Genomic DNA, 24151 nt, shown 5'->3' with positions numbered 1-24151 from the left:
TATAACTTCAGTTCTTTCTTTGCATTTCTCAGTCGTGAGAGGGGATACTTCCTAGCCTACCCCCCATTTCTCTAGCGGCCTCTGTGCCTCCCCAGGGCACAATTCTTTCTCCTCTCCCTGCCTTTCCACCTCAAAGCTACCCCAGGGCTAGCCCAGTGCCTCTTGGATCTTCCTCTCTTCTCCCTTTTATTTCCAACTCTGCTTGTCCAAGTCCCAAAGAACCACTTTGCAGGCAGAGGTGTCCTCAAGGGTGGGAAGCAAAAGCGAAGATGTGGGCCAGCTGGAGTCCCCCTAGCAGGACAGGGGAGGGGGGAGGCTTGGAACAATCACCGGTTAGTTATTTTATCCTGTTAAACAAGAAGTATGTAGGTTCTTTACAGCCAGATGACCCTGATGAGGACACTGTGTGAACCAGACGGAGTTATTTAACCTCTCTGAGCTGCACGCTCTTTAGATTAACTGGCGCGATGATTTCTGCCTCATGGGGGTGGCCGAGAGAGTTGAATGGCTGACCCGTGAGAAATACAGTGTCCCTTTGAACCCAGTGGCTAACCACATCTCTCTGTGGACCCCTGGGAACACAGGAGAACAGGGCCTACAGCTCAGGAGATATGATTTCCTCAGAGCCCCCCAGGATTAGGGGCTCCTCTGGGGCTAGGGCTTTCTCTCAGCCACTGCGGGCTCTCTCTGACTCCCTGCTCCGCCCTCAAGACCTGGCTCAGCTCTCAGGGGGTTTCTGTTTTCCTTGGATGTCGGAGGAAGCCTCCCTTTTATCTGATTTCCTCATTAGTCTGATTTGGTAACCCTTGTGTGCCCACGGAGCCCCAGCCTTGCTGGGCGAGTCTCTGGCATTACTTTAGAGGTGTTGGTCTGGGAGGCTGGGTGGGAAACGTTCCTTCTTGGATACCCAGGCGGAAGAGCTTCCCTGCTTGGGCTAGCACCCCGAGTCTCCCAGTGAACGCCCCTCTCTGGGCCCAAGGTCTCTGTATGTGCCTCATTCCCCTTTGCTGCTCTGACAGGCCCTGGTCCCCTGGGTCCTGTCAGATGGCTGAGGCCTTCCCTCTGGCCCAGGATGGGGCCCCTGAGGCCAGCAGTCCTCCCTGCCCGCTCCCTCGGATGGCGTGGAATCGTGGGCTTGCGGATCAAAGGTGGGCATCTGCGGGAAGGCAGCCAGGCAGGATGGAAGTCAGCGCTCCTTCACGGGGCCGTGAGGTGAGGCTCCTAGGATCCTACCCACGGCAGGCGAGCACAGTGCTTGACACACAGCGAGCCACGGAAATGTGTCAGGTGGCTGTTGGTCTCGTGTGTTGGGTTTCTCTCATTCCTGGGAGTCCAAAGGGGAAAAGGCCTGCCACACTGGCTTCCTTTGCTCTGTGTCAGGGCCCGCACAACCGCGAGATACACGGTCAACGCTCAGCTCTCTCTGTGGGCGCTCACCCAGGATGGGGGGCTGTTCTGAAAGGTGGGCATCGAGTCACCTGTTCACTGTCTGCAGACAAAGCAGGACTAGCGGAACAGGATGGGGAGGCCGAGGAGTGGGGAGGGAGACGGCGTTTAACGCACTTAGCCGATCGGCTGCTTAGAAACACAAACAAATAATGAGTGTGCTAATTACTAATGATAACAAGGCTTGAGGGTTTTCAACACATATCGGTTGTTTCCTTCGGGTCTCCTGGCAGCCTGCCGGGGAGATGGGACAAGCGTTCCTCCTGGATAAGCGGACTCACAGGCAGAGAAGGGGGGAAATTTGTGCAGGTTTACACAGCGGAATGCAGATTCAAACCCGGGCCTGAGCGTCACCACCTCCGGGCAGGCTGCCCTTAGTCACTGCCCTGTTGGCTCCCTCCAGGAGGGCGTAGGCCGGCGAGGAAGCTGGTGCTAACTCAGCGCGTCACTTTCTCCCACTGGTAGAGAGGGGACCACACTCTTGGCACCTGCAGGAGGAGAGACCACCCCAGATCTCTGAAAATTCTTCCCTCTGGCCCTGGGCAGGCCCTTTGGTCCCGGAAGTCATGCTCCCCGTGAACAGGGGAGTGGGATGGGGCAGGGGCAGGGGTATGGGCCTGGAAGTTGGGTAGCCCTGGGTTCCAAACCCACACACTTACAAGCTGTGACTTCAGACCCATCACCTTCTGTGCCTGGGCTTCCTTTCCTTCCAACTGTACGTGGGGGAATGGCTGGGGAGGGGCAGAAGAATTCTCATTTCTTTTTTTTGCTGTGAGTTTCTTATACTTGCCTCATAAATGTTCTTCTATCTCTGTGGCTACAGAAACCCCTCAAAACTCCCCAGGAAGAGGCCGTGCAGGGGGAGAGAGGCCTTATGGCCGATGGCAGGTGAGAAAAATGCCGAGGGTAGTGGGGGCTGGAGAGGGAGTAGTATCTCGGTAGCTTCTACAGCCAGAGGCCTCTTGCACACCTCTGGAGGTCTTTGCAGTCTTCTGAGGGCTTTACACACCTAACCCAGGGGCGGTGGCGCCCCATTTGACAATGGCGAAGCTGAGGTCTGGAGGAGTTCCTAGTCCCTGCCAGGCTTGCTCAAGGCACTCTGGCACCTTATTTTGCTCCGATACAGACCCTAGGGGGTCAGCATGACTGTACCCATTTGCTGCTGAGGTAACTGAGGCTCAGAGAGCAGTAACTGGACCACGGTCACCCAGCTCCCAGGAGATGGACCTAGGCTGAACCCTGCGGGGGATTGGATTGCAACAGCCACGCTTCTTTTACCACGAGGACAGGCCAGGAGGGCCAGCCTCTGGACTCCCAGCCCAGTGCTCTTTCCTTGGCCCACATTCCCCTTTTCTGCTCTGAGCCTTCAGGGACGCTAAGTTAGGAGCCAATGGCTCTAGGTTTGCCTTCTCGGGGGCATCCCATTGCCAGTGGGTTCCCAGGGGGCGCTGGCTTGGCTTCTTGGGAAGAGAGACCGGTGAGAAGTCCGTGCCCGAGAGCTGCCCTCGGGGCAGCTGAACTCCACCTTGCTCCTTCCCCGTTTGGAAGAACCGGGTCCCATTAACACGGTCCTGCTTCCCACGCAGGAGCCCTTCCACATGGCAAGTGCTGTCAGGCTGGGTAGGGCCCCGTATGGCGCTGTCACTTACACCCGTGCAGGAGGCCCCCGACCTGTCCGACCTGCCGGCAGAGGCTACGTGTCCCTCAGGGCCGGGAAGCCCCTTCTCCCGGGGCCCAGGTGTCCCTTCCCTCGCTGGTGCTGTGGTTCAGCGCTTTTTTCTGTGGTCCGGGAAGCGGGGGTGGACAAAGGAGTAGGCAAGGGTTAACTTAATTTTGGCTGTTATTCCTTTTTGGCCTCTGCAAGTCAGCTTAATAGGATCTCAGCTTTCCTGTTGCCTCACCAATGAAACAGAAACCAGACCACAAGGGGGTCTGGAGATGGTTAAACCGTGATGCCTCCCGGTGGGCCGCAGGGCCTCCTTGGAGATAGCGCTGGGAAATGACTGCTCCCCTGTCGCCAGGGTGAGGGAAGGGGCAGGGAAGTGGGGGGCCCCTGGCAGAGGGGAAGGCGGGCGGGTGCGGGGTCCACAGACTTCTGCTGGAGTCCCGGCTCCACCACCTTGACATTTGCGAGTCAGCCTGCCTACAGGATTCCGTGCGTAAAAAAGCGCTAAGCTTGGCACAAAATCCGCCTAACTCAATAATTGTCAGGCCTACCAAACTTCTGGTTTTTCTTTCTCCCACTCCCCTACTCCCTGGGCCTTTGCAATTCCTCTTCTTGCTTCCTGAAGCAGCCTTCCTTCTGCTCATTTCCTGGCCAGCTCCTACTTCAGGTATTAGTCCGAATGTCGCTTCCTCCAGGAAGCCCTCTGAAACTGGGCTGGGGGCCTCATGGTGCCTGAACTTCCCCTTCCAGGCTCATCCGGGGCCTTCCCCGCCTCCATCATATGTCTCCGGTATCCGCAAGGGGCCCGGTCCAATGTGGCTCCCTCACCTTGGAGCCCTGGCAGTGGGCCCTGCTGAGGGAGGAATGGGCAGGGAGGGGGGAGGGAGAGGTCACCAGGGCTCCGACCCACTGGGGTGCCCTCTGGGAGCCACGAGCAAGGGGATTTAGCCAATCCCGAGGTCGGGACTCTCCTGCCAGGATCGCTTTGCTCTCCACAGTGGTTTTCATTATTTTTCATTTCCAGACTATTTTGGAAGCTGGCTGCCATGGGAACTGAGTCTTTGGAAAGCCCCGGCCTCTTTTCCCCTCCTGCCCCCACCCCTCCTTCCAGCTCGTTCCCTCTTAATTGGTTTTTAGTTCCCTGGCTTTCAGGCTGGTCTGTTTATTTTGATTGCAACTCCACAGAACAAATCTTTAATGAAGCAGCTTGTGGGGAGAGCCATTAGCAGCTGCCTGCCCCCAGGGAGTGGGGGAGGTGCCGGGCCAGGGCCCCAGCCTGGGCAGCCCCAGGAGGAGGCAGCGGCCAGGCGTGGGGTGGCAGTGGGCGTTTAGGGCCCAGGCTTCCTTCAGGTGCAGTCCGGATATGAGGAGACGGAGCTTGCCCTCCCCAAGCTGTCTGCAGCCTCAGCCAGGAGGACCTCATGGCCCTTCTCAACAACCCAGGGGCCTGCACAGGGCTCCCCCCGTCCTCCCAGTGGCCCTGAGAGGGTGTACTCTACAGATGAGGAGAGGGGGCTCAGGAGAATGAGAGACCCGAGTCACCTGGCCGTCATGCCTATGGCTTTTTCCCTTGGACCCCCAGTTTCTTAGAAATGGCACGCACCCTTATGCTCAATTGGCAGCCATGGTCCAGGCTAGGCTCCTCCAGACCTGGGTTTTGTGGGACAAATGCCTCCTTGATTTGTGCCTTGGTTTCCCCATCTCTATGGCTCTAGTGTAGAGCCGTCTGGGCCTTATCCTACTTAGAGGGCTGTTTCTAGGACTGGATGAGATCATGTGTGCCCAACAGCCCGCAGACAGAAAAATGTCATATAAACGTGTTGTTGCTGTTATGGGCGTAGGGTGTGGAAGAGTCCATATAGTTTCCTGAGCTGGGGCAAGCCCAGGGGAGCCCCGGGCGCTTTGACTGACCCCATCTTCAAGGAGACCTCCATGGACAGGGGTAGTTTTCCCTTTCACATTCACCCCATCCTGCCATTCATCTTAGAAGCAGAGACCCATGGGATGTTGAGGAGGGAAAGCTGCTTTAGAACTCAAGCCCAGTGCTTTCATACTGATGGAAAGAGTTCTAGGATTCTGTGGCTGAGACTCTGAGGATAATAGGTGTGGGTTCTTGCCTTCTCCCCAACCCTAACTTCAGTCCAAAGGCCTCTGTCTTTATCTGCCCTGTATCATGGGGTTTCGGTAGCAAGAAGGGCTCCCTTTCTGTACTGGTCATGGCTGGCTCTGCAAAGTATGTTCCCAGCAGATGGTGATCCCACTTTCCTTTTCAGTGACTGGTTGGAAATAGGCACTTTCGGCCAATAAGAGGTAAAGGGAAGTCTGATAGGGAAATGTGGGTGAAATTCCTTGTTCCTAAAAATGAAATACAAGAAAGATGGATTCCTGGGGCCCCTGGGTGGCTCTGTCAGTTAAGCGTCTGCCTTTGGCTTAGGTCATGATCTCTGGGTCCCGGGATCGAGCCCTGCATTGGCCTCCCTGCTAAGCAGAGAGTCTGCTTCTCCCTCTCTCTTTTCCCATCCTCCTTGTGCATGCGCCTTCTCTCTCTCTCTCTCTCTCTGTCTCAAATCGATCAATCAATCAATAACGTCTTTAAAAAAAAAAAAGAAAGAAAGATGGATTCTTTTCTTTCTTGGCTGGGAGCGTGCCTGGTTGTGATGCCTCGTCCTGGGGTAGTCATCCCTGGGCCCTGCAGGAACTCAGCGTGAGGGCAAAACGAATCCATGGAGAGCTGCAGAGTATCTGATGGCGTTGGTGAGCAGCTGACCATACCGTCCCTAGAGCGGTCCTGTTTCTGGACTTTCTCAGATGATAAACTTCCTTATTGTTGAAGCAACTTGAATATGCTATTTTTGTTTTTCATTTGTTTTATCTTTTACAGCTAAATGTAAGCTAATTTGATATACTAGCTCAATTCCCCCCTTTTTAAAGCAGGGGTGACTGGGGAGTGGGGAATGACTGGGTCAAGGTCATGCCCTGAGTAGTGGCAGAGGTGGTCCTCCAGGATCCCAGAACTCTTGACTGCTGGGCTAGGGCTCCTTCCTTGGGGTCGCAGCTGGAGATCTGGTGTGCTGGGCTTGGGCCAGCTGGCATTACCTCCGGCCTGTGGAGGACCCTGCAAGCCTGAGAGAGTTGGGACCAACTGGGCGGCATAACCCGGGGGCCTCTTCAGGTGTTCCTGTGGGCAGCTTCTGAAAAGCACATAACAGATCCATGATCCATTCATGCACCAGGTTGTGGGATCATAGACAGAGGGAGAAACTGAGGTATTCGGATAGCCACACATATCTATTAGGAATTACATTTGGCTACTTAAAATAAACCTTAAACAAGTAAGGTTTTTTTTTTTTTTCCTCACATAATAAGGAGTCTGGAGAGAGGCAGTCCGGGTTGGTACAGCTATTCAAGGGAGTCACTAAGAAACAAGGCTCCTGCTATCTTCTTGCTCTGCCATCCTTGAGTTGAAGCTTTTGTCCTCATGGTCACAAATGGCTGTGCCATTCCAGGCATCACATCTGAGTTCCAGGCCAGAAGAAGGGAGAAGGGAAAAAAGACTGGCCTGCTGAACTTATGTCTTTTCATCAAGAAAACAATACCTTTGGAGAAGCCTCACTGTAAAATTCTTTGTACACCTCATTGACCAGAAATGGATTTCATGGACATCTTTACCTAGGTTTGGGGGAGGCGAATGTTTTCAGCAGGGAATTTTGCTGCCCCAGACAAACTCCAGATTTTGTTAGAAAAGAGAAAGGGGTAAAGGGATTTTAGGAGGCAAGCAGTGGTCTTTCGTGGCCTGCCATGGATTTGCAGTCTTTACTTAGCAGGGCAACCAAGCCAGGAATAAAATTCAGAGGGTGTGAGCCCCTTTCTGAAAGCTCTGAAGTTGCTCATGCCTCAGTTTGCTGCTTCCAAGGTCTCACTCATCCCTCTCACGGATGCCAAAGTAATCTTCCCACAGCGCCTCTCCTGTCACATTACTTCCTGGCCTGAAATCTCCCTTTGCCCACACGACGTGATCCAAATTCCTTAACCTGGTATTTATGGTGTAGTTTTTGAATATAGGTGAGGTTTGTTGGGTCTGGAGCTGACGGCCAAGAAAGAATTCTTGAGACATCTTCAGTGCAAAATGGCGGCTTTATGAAAGCCCCAGGGACAGGACCGTGGGCAGAAGGAGCCGCAAGCAGCCTGGTGCTCCCGGCTCCTCTGCCGCCTGCCCGGGATTTTGAGGAGCAAATGGTTATATACTTTGGGGTTGGGGGAGGTAAAGATAAGGGAAGTTCCAGAAGGATCTTCATATGCTAAGAAGACACAGGATACCAGAGGCCATGCGATTGTCAAACCGAGGTTGTTTTTTCCTCTAGCAAGACAGTTAGGAACTTTCTGGAGGAGCCTCAAGTATTTGGCAATGGGCTGCAGGTTCTAGGGACATACAATTTTATCCCATTTCCTTCTGCCTTTGATCAGGCTGCAAACCACCCCTCTGGCCCGATTTGTCTTCTGTCCCCGGGCTCAGCTGTGTTCTTCCCCCTTTGGGCTGTGCCCCTTTCCTGGTTCTCCTGGATCATCTCCTGTCTTCTTCTGCCTGATGGAACCCCACCACCTTTAGGGTCACCTCATCCCCAAAGCTGACTCAGCTGCTCTAGACTGTCTTTTTGGTTCCTACGGGCATGATGCCTTGTGCTACTCAGATCAAACATTTGTCCTGTGCCAACCACCTCCCTGAAGGGTGAAAATGGGTCCCACCTCTTACACGTAGAAGATGCTCGATAAATACTCGCTTTCCTTCAAAACAATTCATCTTGGGCAGCCTCCCAAGTGAGGGGTTCCAGGAGTGCGTTTGGGTTGATTATTGGTGGATTTCTAAGTATAGAGTTGGGGATATGCTCACAGTTATGGTCACAGTGATTTAGAAAGTTGACAGAGTCTGAGTTCGCTTGACTTGCTGTGGCCATTTGAGAGCCAGGGATCCAATCTGTCTTGTCCACCACTGTGTCCCCAGCTCACAGCATAGTTTCTGGGTCTCAGAGGCACTGAACAAGTACTTGTTGGAAATGACAGAAGAAGGCACTTCTGAACAACTCACAATTGGATCGAATGTGCCCGCTTCCTATTCTCCCCCAGGATCTGCTCTGCAGCCTGGAAAAAGCTCTCTCGTCTCTCAGTCCTAATGGGGGAGTTGAGGAAACAAACCCTCAAGGACAAGTCGTTTAGGAGAGGCCACCCAAGATCTCTCTCTCTCCCTCCCAGCAGTTGTCCAGAGTCAGGGTTCCAAGGTTGACACTACAATGTTACCAAGAACACAGGTGCCTTCCTGTGCTTCTGCTCTCCCATCTTCCACATTCCCAAGGGTCATGCACTCTTGCTCTGGCAACTGGAGAGGCTGGGAAGTCACACAGTGGAAAGTGAAGAAGTGGGACCCATGACTTTGGAGCGAAAGGTGGCTAGCACACCTTTCTGTTTGAAGATAAAAGGATAGGGGCTTGGAGAGATGAAGTGACTTGCCCAGTGCTCTGCAGTAGGTAAGCCGCGGATCTGGGGTCTGTCTGATTTTAAAGCCCTGTTACTACCAGACAATGACTCTCATGGTGCAAGAAGAAGGTGGATGCTGCAGAGTGTGCGTGAGGCTGGGTAGGTTGGTCGGACACTAGAAGCCACCATCCTAGGGACCAGCAAATATGGCATTTCCGACACAGTCCTGGATACGTAACTCCTCTCTTTGAAAATGGACCTTAATGGGTAAAGAAGGAGGGGGTGGGATGGTAAGGAGGGGCTATATACCTTTATCTTGTTTAAACTTTTATTTTTAAGTATAATATACACTCAGAATAGTGTGCAAATTACAAAGAGTACAACTCAATTAGTTTTCATAAAGAGAACACACTTGTACTCAGCACCCAGATCAAGAAGCAGAGCATTACTGGTACTTTGAAAAGTCTCTTCTTTTCTTTTCCTTTTTCTGTTTTTTTAAAGATTTTATTTATTTGACAGAGAAAGACACAGCAAGAGAGGGAACACAAGCAGGGGGAGTGGGAGAGGGAGAAGCAGGCTTCCCGTTGAGTGGGGAGCCCAATGCGGGGCTTGATCCCAGGACCCTGAGATCATGACCTGAGCCGAAGGCAGACGCTTAACGACTGAGCCACCCAGGCATCCCAGTCTCTTCTTTTCTTTTCCAGTCTTTATCTCCCTGCTGAGGATAAACACTATCTCGATCAAAACAATTTTGACTGTCTGGGTACCTCTTACAAATGAAACCATACAGTATATACTCTCGTGTATGACTTCTTTGTTCAAAACTATGTTTGAGGTTCATCCATGTGTTATGTGAGTCGTGGTTCATTCTCATTGCTGTATAGTTTTCCATTTTGTGGATATACTGCAATGTATTTCTCCATTTTTACTGATGATGGGTATTTGGGGTAACTTTTAGTTTTTAGCTTTCACAAATAGCGCTATTATGAGCATTTTCAGCATGTAGCCAATTCATTTGGAAATATATCTGGGAAGGTATATATTTAATTTTAGCAGACACGGCTAAACTGTTTCCGAAGTGGTTATACCAGTTTACATCCCCACCGTTATAGGAGTTCCAGTTGCTCCATATTCTTGCCAACATTTGACATTATCAGTGCTTTTCATTCAAGCTCTTCTGCCTGGTGGGTGTGTAATGGCATCTCATCACAGTTAGGTATGCATTTGCATTTCCTGCTTGATTAATACAATTGAGCACCCTTTACTATGATTATTGCTCACCCTCATGGCTTTATCTTTTAAGTTTGAGTGAGGAAGATGAGAAACGGGGAGAGGCCTCCTGAGTATAAAGGTGTGTGGGGACACTCGAGTGGCACATCTCTGTTGCTTGCAGACCAAGTAATAAGGGAGTTCTGGGAATGAGGGCTGCTGGGTCCATAGAGTCAGAGCGCCGGGAGGGGCAGTGAGATGCTGATGTGGGAAAAGGCTAGCTTTGGCTCAGGCACTTACTAGCTGACACATTTGGGGCAAGAGCCTCCGTTTCCACCTCTGTCAAGGGGAAGAAGAATAATACAGACTGGATAGTGTTGCTGTAAGGTTTAAACGAGATGAAATGTGGACAATGCCTGGCACAGGGGTACACAGAGATAAACTGTCTACAGTGTCTGGCCTAATAATGACAGCCAATATTCCTCTGGAATGACTAGGGAGTGAGGACCAGAACAAGTGTCCCATCTGTTGTGGGAACAACAGCAGAATAACTTGTGGCTTATACAAGACTTCCATTTTTGCTTGGAACCATATACCAACCCTCACCTTAAAAAATTAGCTAAGTGTTTGTCCTGTTCTGATATCCTGCCCTAAGAACTTCCGAGCCTCACAGGAAGGAATAAAATAAAATGCACTCATTTCTCCTAATGCTGTTATTTAAAAGAAAGGTCAGTTTCGTGTTCTCCCATGCTTCTCTAAGTCATTAAGAGTCAGTTTTACTTTTATTATAACAGCTTTCTCTAATTGAGCTGGGGCTTTTCCACAATTTAGATGTTATTCACCTAATCTCACTTTGTCTTTTCCTGCTGTATCATGAACTTTCTTTGTCTGTAAGGGGGTAAAATGGGCATAGAGTCATCAGCAGATGATTACCAATAAGGCCATGGCCAAGACCAGCCCCAAGGACCAACAAGTTTAAGGTCTTGCTTCGCTGGTGGCCTTCAGAGGATGAACTTTATCTTGAGTTGCCTCTGAAAATGGTACAAGCTCTGTTTTTCGTCTGTCCTGATTTTGCCAACCCAGAGAGTTGACTTGAGAGACACAATCTCCAAAACCCAAGACAGAAGGTGCAGAAGCAACACATTTGACTGATTGGGACCAACTTGCATGGGGTCACCTCAGTCCAAATCTATCCTTCCACCAGACCAGTGACCCACTCTTTGTAGGATTTTCATTGTAACCCAACTTCTTATGCATATTTTATAAAATGGCACAACTCCACCAAGGATAGTCCGGAATTACAGGGGTCAGGGTGGGGAACTTTCCCCAGGACCAAAATGGCCCATCTTAATAATGGTGTCTTAGACTGGGAATTGATTAACTTTTTCTATAAAGGGCCAGATAATCAATGTTTTAGGCTCTGTGGGTCTCACAGTCTCTGTTGCAACTCTTCCACTGTGCCACTGGGCTGCAAAAGCAGTGATAGACAGTACAGAAACAAACGGGCAGGACTGTGTTCCAGGAAAAACAGTTACAAAAGAAGTCCTCGAGCCAGAATTGGCCTGTGGGCTGTAGTTCACTGAACCCTGCTCTACTGCATACCTCACCTGCCAACAGCACGATCTTGGCAAAACAGTAAAGATGGGGCATGGATGGGAATCAAGACCTCAAGGCCCATTTGAAAACCTCAGATCGAATGTTATACAATTATCCCCTGTGAAGGAATATGAATACATTTGGCTGTTTTTGTTTGTTGTCGGCTTTTTTGCATGTCTTTTTTTTTTCCAGACTTGTTGAAGCCTTTCCTTGTTGAAGAGCATTAAAACAAGCCATTCAATTTTATGTTTCTTACTGGAGTCCCAATCTACTGCTATAGTGATGAGTATCTTCATCTTACAGAGAAGATCATTAAGGGGCTCTGCAAAACATTGGTGCTTACTCACAATTTCCTCTGTCCGCATCACCCCCAACTTCAGGCAAAGTAGAAAGGATGGATGAAATTTTCAGAAACGCTCGAATTTCCCTGGCCTCAAATCCTGCCCTGGCCATACTGACAAGAAGATCAATTCCTTTGAGAACATGTCAGTTCTCTATTCATGATGGTAACAGGCCTACCCCGGCACTAGGACTTCACCTCTAATCGTAGACTCTGCCCTATTAGAAGCAGTAGTAAGCACATACTGAAGGGATCCATCCAACCTGTCAGTTTTATGATTAATATCCTCCTAATCCATCCTTGTACAACCTACAACTTGGTTTTCTAGAAGAGACATCACAGAGAGGCAGCCCATGGAACATGATGGAAAAACACTTCTCTGCTATTGCTGACACCTAGTAAAGCAGTAAAACTTCAGGAGTTTGATTTTTGGATCTATGCTTCCCAATTAAAGGAACACAAATCATCCCTGGCATCTGGAAAGCCATCCCAAAGAGAAATTTCCCAGTGAAGACTCTTAAGAATCCTCCAGAAACAGAAGATCTTCAGGAGACTCTAGTCTGAGGCCTTCAAAGTAGAAGACAGCATGGTATAGACAGTTTATTCTTCCACGTCTTCGGAGGAAGGCCATCCAGATATCTCTGGAGCCACAGGTGAACATACTCTCCTTTGTCCAGAACTCTTACTTTAATTTTTGCCTATTTCTTTCCACTTGGCAGTTTTGCAGTCATGGTTCACTGAGAGCATAGCAGCTGCTCCATAACGTAGGTCTTATTGAGGAGACGTCTTCGGTCACTGTCCTGTTTTGTGTTGTTTTTCTTCCCGAAGGAGATGTCAGGGGGTTCTCCACCTCTGTCAATTGGCACCTACACCTTCAAGACAGTCTGTACTCCACTAGGGTACTATTTTTTTTTAATGTGGAAATCAAGCCTGAACTTGTTCAAAATGTGTAGGTATTTAAGATCTCAACACCCTCCGTGAAACATATCTCACTGAAACATGCCTCCAGGAACTTACAAAATGAAACCACATAGGCTGTTCTAGAAAATTACCTGGAGAAAGTGTTCTTTCACTTTTTATGTGGAACATCTAAATGGTGATTTCTATAATGAGGGCTATACCATTGGAAAAGGATGAGAGAGATGTATTATTAATCTTAGCTGAAGTTATAAATAATCTTCCAAAGCTTTTGAGGTTTATCAGACAAATCTAAACTCTTTGGCCCCGTTGGAAATCGACAAGCAGATAGCTTTAGATTCTCTGTCCGCTAGGGAGTTATCTGTGCCGTTGCCAACATTTTGCGTTACACTTGAATTAATCTTTCCGACCAGGTACGACAAGCTCTTTTGAAGCTGAAGGAGATGGCCACCTTTCCCTCTGAGGTAAACCCAACGGACTCTGGGACATGATTTTTAACTTGAGTTCGGTAACGGAGGATCCTACCAAGTGTAAACATCACCTCACCCTGACTTTTGTGTTCGTGTGCATAGTGGCTGCCAGGTCAGGAATGTGGGTGCACAGGTACCGTCACATCATGGGACCCAACAACTCATCACTTGACAGAGGGAACAGGGAGGCCAGGTTAGTCCAGCTCCAGACTGGTGTTTCTGAGATGAGAGTTCGCCTAGAATTCTGGCAATTACATAGGGGCTGCCTTTGTGGCCTTAAGAGGGGAGGGCCGGGAGGATGAGAACCTGTGCCCAGCCCCCCTGCCCTGCCCCGTCAATTATGCAGTCCCCATCACAGCACGCGTCTGTGACTTCCCTAGCATTCGGTCCTTCACTCATCACCTTACCTCACTGGAATCGATCTTTGCCCTAAGTAACTACCCAGTCCCAGCACTGGCTCCACCTCTGATGTCTATGTTTTACTAGAACATGAAAAGCCATGGCCTCATTTCTCCCAATGAGGCATCATGTCAGGGCTGTCCGCGTGGTGTCCTCCCCCGTTGCGGCAGGTCAGGAAAACGCAGTTTGCTCATGTCAGCAAAAGTGTGTGTGTGTGTGTATGTGAGAGAGAGAGAGAGAGAGAGAGAGAAAGATTGTGTGTAAAAAAAGGGGACATAAACATCATATATTTTAAATAAAGTGAGTCAGAATTAAGATCATTTAAAAATGGGCTTTCTGAGAGAAACCCAATTCATTATGAACTCTAAGAACTTTATTTTTAAAATAAAAGATTGTTCTGTTTGAATATTGAAGCATCAGTGTTTCCTCTGTTTTGGAACATTAGGATTTTTAAAACTTGGATTAAAAAATATCACATAAAACGGTTCCTGGGTGGCTCAGTCTGTTAAGCGTCTGACTCTTGATTTTGGCTCATGTTATGATCTCAGGATCGTGAGATCGAGCCCGGCGTTTGGCTCCATGCTCAGCGCAGAGTCTCCTTGGGATTCTCTCTCCCTTTCCGTCAGCAACCCCCCCCCCACCTGCTGCCACGCTCATGCGTGTGCGTGCTCTCTCTCTCTTTCAAATAAATAAATAAAATCTTTTAAAAAATTGCATAAATTGTTCATTTACTCTTTACATAAAACATTCCCATCACCGTGGGATCAGTAGAAATGGCACCTTACAGCCCAAAGCTGGTTTCTGGGGTAGGGAGAGTAAGACCCTTCTGAGAGGCAGCAGGCCTGTTTCCCTGGGCAGACAGGCAATTCTGAGGCAGAGGGGTCACTCAGAGACATAGACCCCTCTGCCCACCTTTCCTGTGTGGAGTTGGTCTCTGTCCTCCCAGACTTGCTGACCTCTGCGTGACCCTTCCGAATCCGCATAATCCTGTAAAGGTCAACCCAGAAACCCATCACCCACGGCTCCATCACAGCCTGCAAACGTCCTGGGCTGGGCTGAGGGCAAGCTGGGGCCCTTTGAACCCATCCCCACTCCTTGCCAGTAGAGATGGTCTTTTAGGTCTGGTGTGGGGGTCCCGCAGAGGAGCTCCAGGCCAGGGAGTCAGGAGGTTCTCCTTTCCTTCCCAAGCAGGGATTGTTGAAGGAAGAGGGAGTTCATTTAGAACCAGCCTGCGCCAAGATTTGCTTCGTTCCTCTGGGGTCTCTTCTGCTTCGCAAAGGCGCTCCAGAGGGATTGCCGAACGTGGTGCGAGGGGTAACGCAAAGGGAAAGGCATATGGGGGAGATAAACCCGAGGGAATCTGAAGTTGGTTCCCAGACGGGAGAGTTGACCGGAGGGGGATCAACAGAGACAAACTTAATCCCTGTCCTCAGAGAGACCTGCCCACTGGGCTTTAGCAAAAGCCTCTGTGCTTTTTTTCTGTTCCTGGAGAATTCAGACAAAATAGCCCTGAGCCCCATGAGGCAGGGGAGCAAAAGGCCCTCCTTGAGCTGGACTGGGGCCTTCGTGGGTCTGATGAGCTCTGTGTCTGGAGTGACTGAGTGGGGCTGGCAATTGGGAACAGAGCCTAGTGTGGGAAGGAGACTTGAGTGTCTTCAGAGCTGTGGAGACTCTTAGGGATCCTCTAATTCAACCCCTTCTTTTGGGGGATGGACAATGAGCAACAGAGAGGGAGTGAGATCTGCCCAGGTCACACAGCACCTGTCACATTTCAAATGCAGAACTCCTGACTCCCAGTCTAACCCTTTTCCCAGATCCTCGGACTGAGTGGAAGTTTAGGGTTTGTTGTTCGTTCATTCATTCATTCATGGATTCGTTCATTCAGCTTTGTGCCTTGCCTTGTGTAAGATCTGTGGAAGAGTCAGAGGAAACTCACCATATTATCTTTGCACTCCAGGAACCTAAACTAGAAAGACACATGGGCACACGAACAATTAAGTGGCGATAGAAAGCAGTACGTAGTCTCTTTTGTAATGAACCGTATGGACAGAAAGAGTTATAGGAGATCAAAGCATGAGGAATCGGTGTGCCGAGGTGAGGCCACTCTAATTCTTAAAGAGCGACTTCTTACCCTCTACCTCTGTGACAGGCTGCCCATCTCCCCAGGCCTTGCCTCGCACAGCGTCAGAATTGCTGGGAAGGAATTGCATTGATTTGATTTGAACTGACATGGGCCTTGTTTGGGGCAGATCTGGTTCCTTGTAAGTATGGGGTGAAGGCCATGGGGCCCTCTCTGCCTGGCGCCTTGGAATTCAAGTTCTGCCTCCAGATCCTGGTGAGCTTCTGGAAGACCCAAGGGATACCAATCCAACAGCGCCAATCTCTGGATGCTTCCATGATGGTGGGGTGTCCAGCGATGGGCTTCTCCAGAGCAGAGCAGTGGGGGTAACAGGTAGGCACTTCCCAGCCACCTGCAAGGTCCTGGTGTCAAGAGGACGAGGAACATCATTCTTCCTTACTTGCCAAATAACTACTGAGCACTGGGTCTCGCACAGAGCCACGAGAGGACGAGGCAGAGCGGTTTCCCAGTTGAAAAGACGAGGAAACAGTATCTGGCAGAGAAAGAACAAGTCAGAGATAACTAATGAAATGAGCCTTGGCTCCGGGCACGGGCTGTGCCGAAGGTCAGTCACAGCTGGACTTTTCTGCCAGAATGAGCTCATCTACCCAGACTGGCCACAGAGGAACCACCGGTGATGCAGCCATCTCGTTACACAGTTTGGGACACATCTTGGGGACCTGCCTTTTGAGACTCAGCACATTTATTTATTTTTTTTAAAGATTTTATTTATTTATTTATTTATTTATTTATTTATTTATTTGATGGGGGCGGGGAGAGGGCCCAAGCAGGGGGAGTGGCAGAGGGAGAGGGAGAAGCAGGCTCCCACTGAGCAGAGAGCCTGATGTAGGACTTGATCCCAGGACCCTGAGATCACAACCTGAGCCGAATGCAGAAGTTTAACCAACTGAGCCACCCAGGCGCCCCAAGTCTCAGCACAATCCCTTGATTATCCTCAAGGGGCAAATCTCTACCGTTTGCGGATGAATAGGAATGAATCTGGAAATAATCAGAACTCACTCATAGCATAATGTAGAGAGATACTGAATCACTATGTGGTACACCTGAAACCAATGTCAGCTATAGTGGTTGTGTGTCTGCAGACTGCAAGGCTCTGTACTAGGCTCTGGGAATTAGACAAACCCCAGCCCTGTGGAGCTGGCAGCTTCGCAGGCAACACAGACACTTAGTTTAAAGACAAGTAATGACCTGGGTAGTGAGTGCATCAAAAAGGTGGGGGGGCGGGGAGTGCTGCAGTAGGTGGGAAAGAGTAGCATTCTGGGCTGAAGGAACAGCGGAAGGGATGATAATATTAGCCATCTTTTCTTGAGAACTGACTATATATCAGACACTATACGAAGTAATTTATACAGATGGATCTCATTTAATCCCCAGAACAAAGCTCTGTGGTGGGTGCCATTACTCTCCCCAAATTATAGATGGGAAAACAGGCCCAGGCAGAATGAGTAGCTTTCTCTACTGTAATTAGCAGGACTGGGATTTCAAACCCAGGCGTTCTGGTTTCAGAGCCTCCTCTGAACAGCCAAGCGAGGGAGCTTGTGTGTGCTCAAACGGGCTGGCATCGTTTGAATAAAAATAACGACAGCTCTTCTCAAGAGTATGGGGGGGAGAACTTTGCAAGTGTAAATCGGGACGATCTTAGCAAAATGATGTGGCAACGTGTGTGTAAAAGGTGTTAAGGGTGTACATTCTCTTGGTCTTGGCATTTCGTCTTCTAGAACCCTATTCAAAGGAAATAATCAGGAGTGTGCATAAAGGTATACTAAGGGAAATGACTGAAATGGTCTTCAATAGGGATCAGTTAAATAAATTGTAACACAGTTATGCAACAAAATATTACACAGAGTTTAGGGCGCCCGGGTGGCTCAGTCCGTTAAGTGTCTGCCTTCGGCTCAGGTCATGATCCTGGGGTTCTGGGATCAAGTCCTATGTCGGGGTGGGGGGGCTCCCTGCTGAGCAGGGAGCCTGTTTCTCCCTCTTCCTCTGCCCCTCCCCCCTGCTCATGTGCTCTCTCTCTCTCTCACAAATAAATAAAATCTTTAAAAGAATATTAGACAGAGTTTAAAAATTAAAAATTGTTTAATGTCTTCAGGATGCTTTGAGGAAGTATGAGAGGAGTGTGCAAAAAGATGGAAGGGGTGGGCCCCTCTGTCCGGAGAGCAAGGAACCGTAGCTGGGACCCCCGGGTAGTTCTGGAGGGGGCAGGGAGGCCAGGCCGAGGTGAGGCCTGCACGGGGTGGGGAAGTGAGACTTGGCTTCAAGTAACAGTGACCCAGGGGAGGGGGTTCGGCCAGCCAGCGGCCTGCCTGGGCCCTGGCACTGGCTCCAGGCTCTGGGTTTAAAGAGCTTTAAAAGCTTATTTAAAAAGTTCCTTAGACATCAAATGGCTCTTAAAAATCAATATTTTGATGATTTAAGTGCAAGAGAATCAGAAACATATGGATTAAATTGCCCTCAAATTATACACACTTTTAAAAAAATGTGTTGGTCTTTAGCAAGCCCCAAATATTTGAAAAACAGATAGAGATGTTTTCCTCATCTTCAGACGGCGCTCTGCTAGGTCAGCTTGAGGAGTCCAAAGAGGAGGTAAGTGGGAGTGGGGCCGGGCTCAGAGGCGGACATAAGGAAACGTCTCGAGCTGGAGTCTTCTCCTGTAGGCAGGGCTGTGCGGGGGTTGGGGCGGTGGACTGCGTGTGTGTGTGTGCCTGTGTGTATGTGTGTCCGTGCATGCGTGTGTGCATAGGCGTGTAAGGGGGAACGCAGGTGCACATCCTCTTCTGGGGCTGGCTGGAACCTCCCGAGCCCACTTCCCACAGCCAACCTCGTCCCTCTGTGTCCTGGGCACATGTATTTGAGGGTCTCGGACTGCACTCAACCCAAGGTGTGGGGGGAAGGTCCTTTGGTTCATCCTTCCTCGGCCTGCAGCCTGGGCCCTCCTGCGGGGGATGCAGCACTGCCCATTTCCTGGAAGGTTCGAGCTGGGATGGACACAGGCATCACCCAGCCCAGATGTGATCAAAATTTTCTCAGCTGTGGGCTTGTTCTGCAAACGATATCTTAGGAATGAAGCCCTGTGTACCTGGTAAGACCAGGAGCTCCTATGGCCGTGCTTCTCCCCCAGAGAATGCCTGGGGCTCTGAAAGCAGAGTTTGGAAACCACATGTGTCATCCCAAACTCTCATTTTACACCCATGGAAGCGGGGGCCCAATGCAGTCGGACCGGCGCCCCAGCAAGGCCAGAGGAAGAGCCGTCGCACACATCAGTTCAGCTCATCCCAGGCCAAGGCGATGCACGTTTGCCGCACCCAACCCTTCTGCGGCCCGCACGGAGTCCTGCGTGGGGTGGTGGGTAGCACAGCCCCAGGGGCCTCAGCTGCACAGATGGCTCTGGCTGTGCTCAGTCCCACCTCTGGGAGAAGACAACTGGGCTGGGCGCAGGCAGCTCCCGCTCTTGAACTCTGCTGATGGAGCCTTGAGGCGACGGGCCGTACCTGGAGGCCTGGGCTGAGGACAGGGTAGGGACAGGATGGGGGCCAGCTGCTTCCCCGCCTCCAGCACCTCCAGCCTGTGTTTAGGGTTAGGCCCTGCCGGAGCCGGCCCCCAACCTCTCCCCCACAACGTTGTCTGAGGCAGAGTCTGGGTTCGCTGCGTGTAGGGCGGGGTGAGAGATCAGTGCCTTGGAAGGGATGGCTGTGACTCAGCGGGCCCCTAGGGGCCTCCCTTGGGCACCCCACCTGCTTGGCTAGACCTATTTCTGGGCTGGGAATTGACTCCCCCCGCCCCATGCCTCCATTTCTCTCTCTCCAGGGAACGTGCTGGGTCCCAGGCCTTGTGTCACCTCTGAAGGATGAAGGGCTAGGTCTCTGTTTCAGCCCCAAGAACAGCTTGGGGATCCCTGGCCTTTCTCTGGGGTCCTCACTGGCCCATTGGGCAGGCTCTGTTGTCTGCCTCCTGTACCTCTTCACCCCCACCTGTGGCCTCCAAGGAGGCTTATTAGTTATCACAATGATTTGCACTTCAATGGGCAGGTCTCGTTGGCCAGAATCGAGCTGGGGACACTCCTCCCAGCCCATATACAGAGGGGCAGGAGCGGCAGTATCAGAAACAGGAAGCAGGGCAAGATGGATGGGGTGGGCAAGGGTCCCACTGGGCCATCTGCTGCCATCAGAGGTTGGCAGGGCACAGGTCCCTGGGACAGAGTGGACCACTAGTGGCCAGCCACCGGCAATGTTGCTGTCATTTAGAGAGCTGAAGGAGAAAAACTGGCATATCTGCTGGTCTTATATATTCTTCACAGCCCTGTCCTCTGGGCCTTCTTCAGGGAGAACCTGGGCCAGAGTGCGGGGACCAGGTAAATGTGGGGATGCCTGGAGTCTGGGTACAGGGAGGGAGTAGGGAGTGAGCTGGGGTCCAAAGGGCTCACCTGACCTCAGGGGAAGGGGCCGAGGGCTGGTGACGGATTCCTGAGGACCACGGTCACCTTGGCTGGGAAGAGCTGGCATGCAGCCCACAAAAGGCAAAGCTGAAAATGAGAAGGGAAGTAAAGCTCTCTCTTCAACACCACAGAAAGGAAAGGGAGTGGAAAATGACGCCCAGCTCAAGGTTCCTATTTCCAGATGTGCTTTTCCCTGTCATCCCAGTGTTCAGCTGAAGACGCCACGCGGAAAGGAACAAGAGACTGAAGATCCAGCACCCTGGGTTGGACCAGGCAGGCCCTGGGCTAACAGTACCCTGGCAGGGCACTGCCCCCCACAGCATCTGGCCGCTATGTCAGGTTGGGCTGGGTCTGTCCCCAGCCAGAACCCAGGGAGACCGTTCTAAGCATCTAGCCCTTGCACCCAGGACTCCCTGTGGGCGGCTGGGCCTTGGCCAGGCCTGGACTAGGGAGATTCCTCTCTGGAACCTGGGCCTCATCTTGTCTCTGCACCTTCGTTTCCCCACCCGAGGCCCTCTATCCATCCTAGTCTGCCACCCTCCCCCAGCCTTCCCCCAGCCAGCTCTCTCACACAAAGGATGGGCGGGAAGACAGGAAGTGGGTCTGGAAGGACACTGAGATCTGATCTGGCCCAGAGGTAGGGGCAGCTGTCTTTGGTCCTCTTTTCTTACTTGGCTCGATTTCCTTGCCTCATCCTGTGCCTCTGTACATTGATGTCTGGGTTCAGAAAGTTCCAGGGGCGCCTGGTGGCTCAATTGGTTAAGTGTCTGCCTTTGGCTCAGGTCACGATCCCAGGGTCCTGGGATCGAGCCCTGCATCGAGCTCCTTGCTCAGTGGGGAGTCTGCTTCTCCCTCTGCCCCTCCCCCCTGCTCATACTCTCTCTCAGTCTCTCGCTCTCTAGTTCTCTCTCTCTCAGATAAATAAATAAAATCTTTAAAAAAAGAAAGAAAGAAAGCTCCAGAGCTCCAGGCCAGCACCTCCCCCCATTCCCCCAAGACCCAGTCCCTAGTGGCCAACCAGACATGTGGCCAAGGCCAATACATCATCCTCGTCCCTGGATTTATTGCCTGTTCCCTCCATTCAGCTGAGCAGACTAGAATCCTGGGGCTCACCCTTGACAACCCCTTTGCCCTTGTCCCCTCATGTCAGTTCATCCTAAGCCTCTCCCTCTCCTTCCTAAATATCTCTCACATCTGTCCCCTCACCTCTATTCCTGCCCCCAAGTCCAGGCCACTGGTGTTTACCTGGCCGGTGGCCATAGGCTCTCAGCCTCTCAGTCTTGCTTCCTCCCGGCATAGCCACATGCTCCACGTGTCCAGTAGAGCGAGCTGTCTAAAATGCAAAATGCGCATGTCTTCCCCCTCTTAGAAGAACTGGTGGGCTCCCCATGGCCTACCCAGTGAAGCCCTGGTTTCTTGGGCTAGCAGACCTTGCCCTTGGTGACCTGGCCCATTCCTCTCCAGCAACTTCTCCGGCTTCTCCCTGCCCCAACCTTCTGATCCAGACTTAGGCAACTGCTCCCATGTCCCAGGCCCACCAGGCACTCCCTTACCTCTGTGTCTTCGCAGATGCTGTTTCCAGTGTCTGGTATGCCCGACCTGGTCAGCCCCTCTCTCAGCCCACACCTGACCTCCTTATGATGTTGTCTCTGACCTCTCCAGCCCCGCTGTGGCTCCTGGGGCATCTGAACACCACTCAGCAATAATGGTCTTTGGTAGTCTGAAAATTCTGGGCGCTCTGAGGGCAGGCACGTGTCTCAGAATCCAGCTTGGCCCCTGGTAAAAGTCCACGGACCAGAGGAGTGAATGAGCATGTCCAAATGGAATGCAATGGCCAGCCCCTGTGCGGCCGTCCCTCTGGGAGAGGCCCCATGGGGTACAGGCCTCTGGAACACTCTATGCGCCAGGTCCTTGCAGAAGCAACATGCAGCTGAGCTGTGGAATTGAATTTTTTTTTTTTCTTTTTTACGCTTAGGCTGTTTTAGACGCAACGCAGGTGTGGGGTGGAGAGGCTCTGTGTGTCCTGCTCGCCTCCATCCTTGAGGGGCTTGGGGCGGAGGAGAGCAACACAGATCTGAGCGGGGGCCTAGGAGGAGATCTGGCTCCACCTCCCTGACCTTCATAACCACTCGTTTCTGTGCTCACTCCACAAATATTTATTGAGTACCTACTGTGTGCTTGGCACTATCCCAGGTGCTGGGATATACACAGTAAATAAAATAGCCTCAAAGCCCTTCCCGCCAGGAGTCAACAGTCTGGTAAGGAAGACAGACCTCAAAGAAACACATTTGAAATTGGCATATTTCCCAGGGGGAAGGGACCAGAGAGGTGATAAGATGCAGGCTACTTCAGACATGGAGTCAGACAGGCCCTCTCAGAGGGGCGAGGTTTGAGCTGAAACCTCAAAGATGGAAATAATCTTTTTTTAAAAAAAAAAAAAAGGTGGGGGAGGCGCCTGGGTGGCTCAGGCAGTTAAGCGTGTGACTGGCTCAGGTCATGATTCCAGGGTCCTGAGATCGAGCCCCACATCAGGCTCCCTGCTCAGCGGGGAGTCTTCTTGTTACCCCCCAACACACACACACACTGGCTCGTGCTCTCTCTCACGCACTCCCTCTCTCAAATAAATGAATCTTTAAAAAAAACAAAGATAGAAATGAGCTGGTGACTCAGAGAGCTGAGGAGAGAGATCTAGGGAGGAAGCAGCCCATGCAATGGCCTGAGTGAGGCCCTGAATCCTTCTCCAAGCCTCGGTTTCCCTCTTTGCGGTGGGAAGCCTGCCTCCTCGCAGGGCTTTGGTGGGAATCAAAGGAGAAGGATGTGTTCAGACAGACTCAGAGGCCATTTGACTCTGTTCCTGTGTTTCAGGCAAGATGGCTGCCCCCTCCTGTTTTTCCTCAGGAAGTCCCCACCACCTTCACTCTCCTCAAAAAGTATATCACCCTGGCAGGGTCTCCTTCAGCCTTATGGGCCACCTTACATCTCAGTATGAATAGGGTAATCAGAATCTATCAGGAGACCGGATTTTCGTAGATGGAGGAGAGTGCTAGGATTTGAGACAAAAGTGGGTAGAAGACATCACAGAGGGAGGGGTCCAAGAGGAGACGAGGGCTTCCTGACAACGAATCCCTCAAGGATAAGCCCAGTGCCTGGCATGGCGTTCGGAACAGAGCGGGAACTCCGTCCAGGTTTGCTGAGTGAATCAACAAATGTCCAACCTCATCGGCAGATTGGAGCCTTCAGGGTAACGAGTTCTCCGGGCTGCATTTCCTACCCCATTCTCCTTGCTTTCTTCAATTCTTCTTTCCAGCCTCCCCTGCTTGTCTTGCAGGCTTTGGGGGGTATGAATGTTCTCCCTTTCCCAGTGGACATTTGGCAGAGCCAGTGGGACCGTGTGTGCGTGTGTGGGGGCATGCGGGCTGTGAAGGGGCTGGAGACAAAGGCCCCGGAGTGAGATTCAGGGCACAGCTGAACTGCCCTGAACTTTCCTTTTTGTTTTCAAGGAAACGAATAATCCAAGAACCACCCACGGGCCTGGCGGCCCTGCTAAGCAGGGCTGGAATGTGCTGCCTTTCCCGTTAGTAATTGTTTTTTCTGGTTAGCCTGTAACCCTTCCCCTGCCATTCCCCTGTCGCTGGGGAGAGGCCCTCCCTTCGGGGCATCAGCAGAGCTGGGACGGACACCTCCCCAAGGTTTCCCCACACTTTCCCACCCGACTCCCGCAGGGCGTGGCCAGTGGGCTTCAGGATCTGACCTTGGCATTGCATCACAGACCATCTGGCTGCGCTGTGATTCTTCACCCCACTCGGCTGTCTGCCTCTGCTCTCGCAAGAGGCCCTGGGGGCTGCCAAGGACTCAGGGACCCCAGAAGGGAGCCTGGTCTGGCATGGGTCCTGTGGGCCTTTGTTAGGGTGTCTGTGTCTGATTGTCGCTGCGTCTGTGATTGCGAATGGGTGTCAGCATGAGCCTGGGTAGGAATGTGAGTTTGGGGAGACGGCTGTGGTCTGGGACACTGAGGACCCGTTTGTGGCCTCCGTGTGTGTGCGTGTGTGTGTGTGTGTGTGTG

General features: G+C 51.4%; 1 protein-coding gene and 1 long non-coding RNA gene across 2 annotated transcripts in view; both read left to right on the top strand.

Annotated features, from left to right (window-relative positions):
• The first annotated feature begins 1127 nt into the window (after positions 1-1127).
• LOC103671200 lies at positions 1128-13788 on the top strand. Its single transcript, XR_005832752.1, has 3 exons — positions 1128-1212; positions 12181-12379; positions 13058-13788. It is a non-coding gene; the product is annotated as an uncharacterized LOC103671200 (long non-coding RNA).
• An 8957-nt stretch (positions 13789-22745) lies between these two features.
• The window catches only part of LOC103671202, a 17418-nt gene continuing 16012 nt past the window's right edge, over positions 22746-24151 (top strand). The window contains exon 1 of the mRNA XM_008699807.2: positions 22746-23329. Coding sequence (XP_008698029.1) covers positions 23240-23329 — 90 coding nt within the window. The 5' untranslated portion in view covers positions 22746-23239. The remainder of the gene's footprint in view (positions 23330-24151) is intronic.

The sequence above is a fragment of the Ursus maritimus genome, unplaced genomic scaffold (assembly GCF_017311325.1).
Source record: "Ursus maritimus isolate PB19 unplaced genomic scaffold, ASM1731132v1 scaffold_6, whole genome shotgun sequence".
Taxonomy (NCBI): domain Eukaryota; kingdom Metazoa; phylum Chordata; class Mammalia; order Carnivora; family Ursidae; genus Ursus; species Ursus maritimus.
This window is presented reverse-complemented; position numbering and strand designations above follow the sequence as displayed.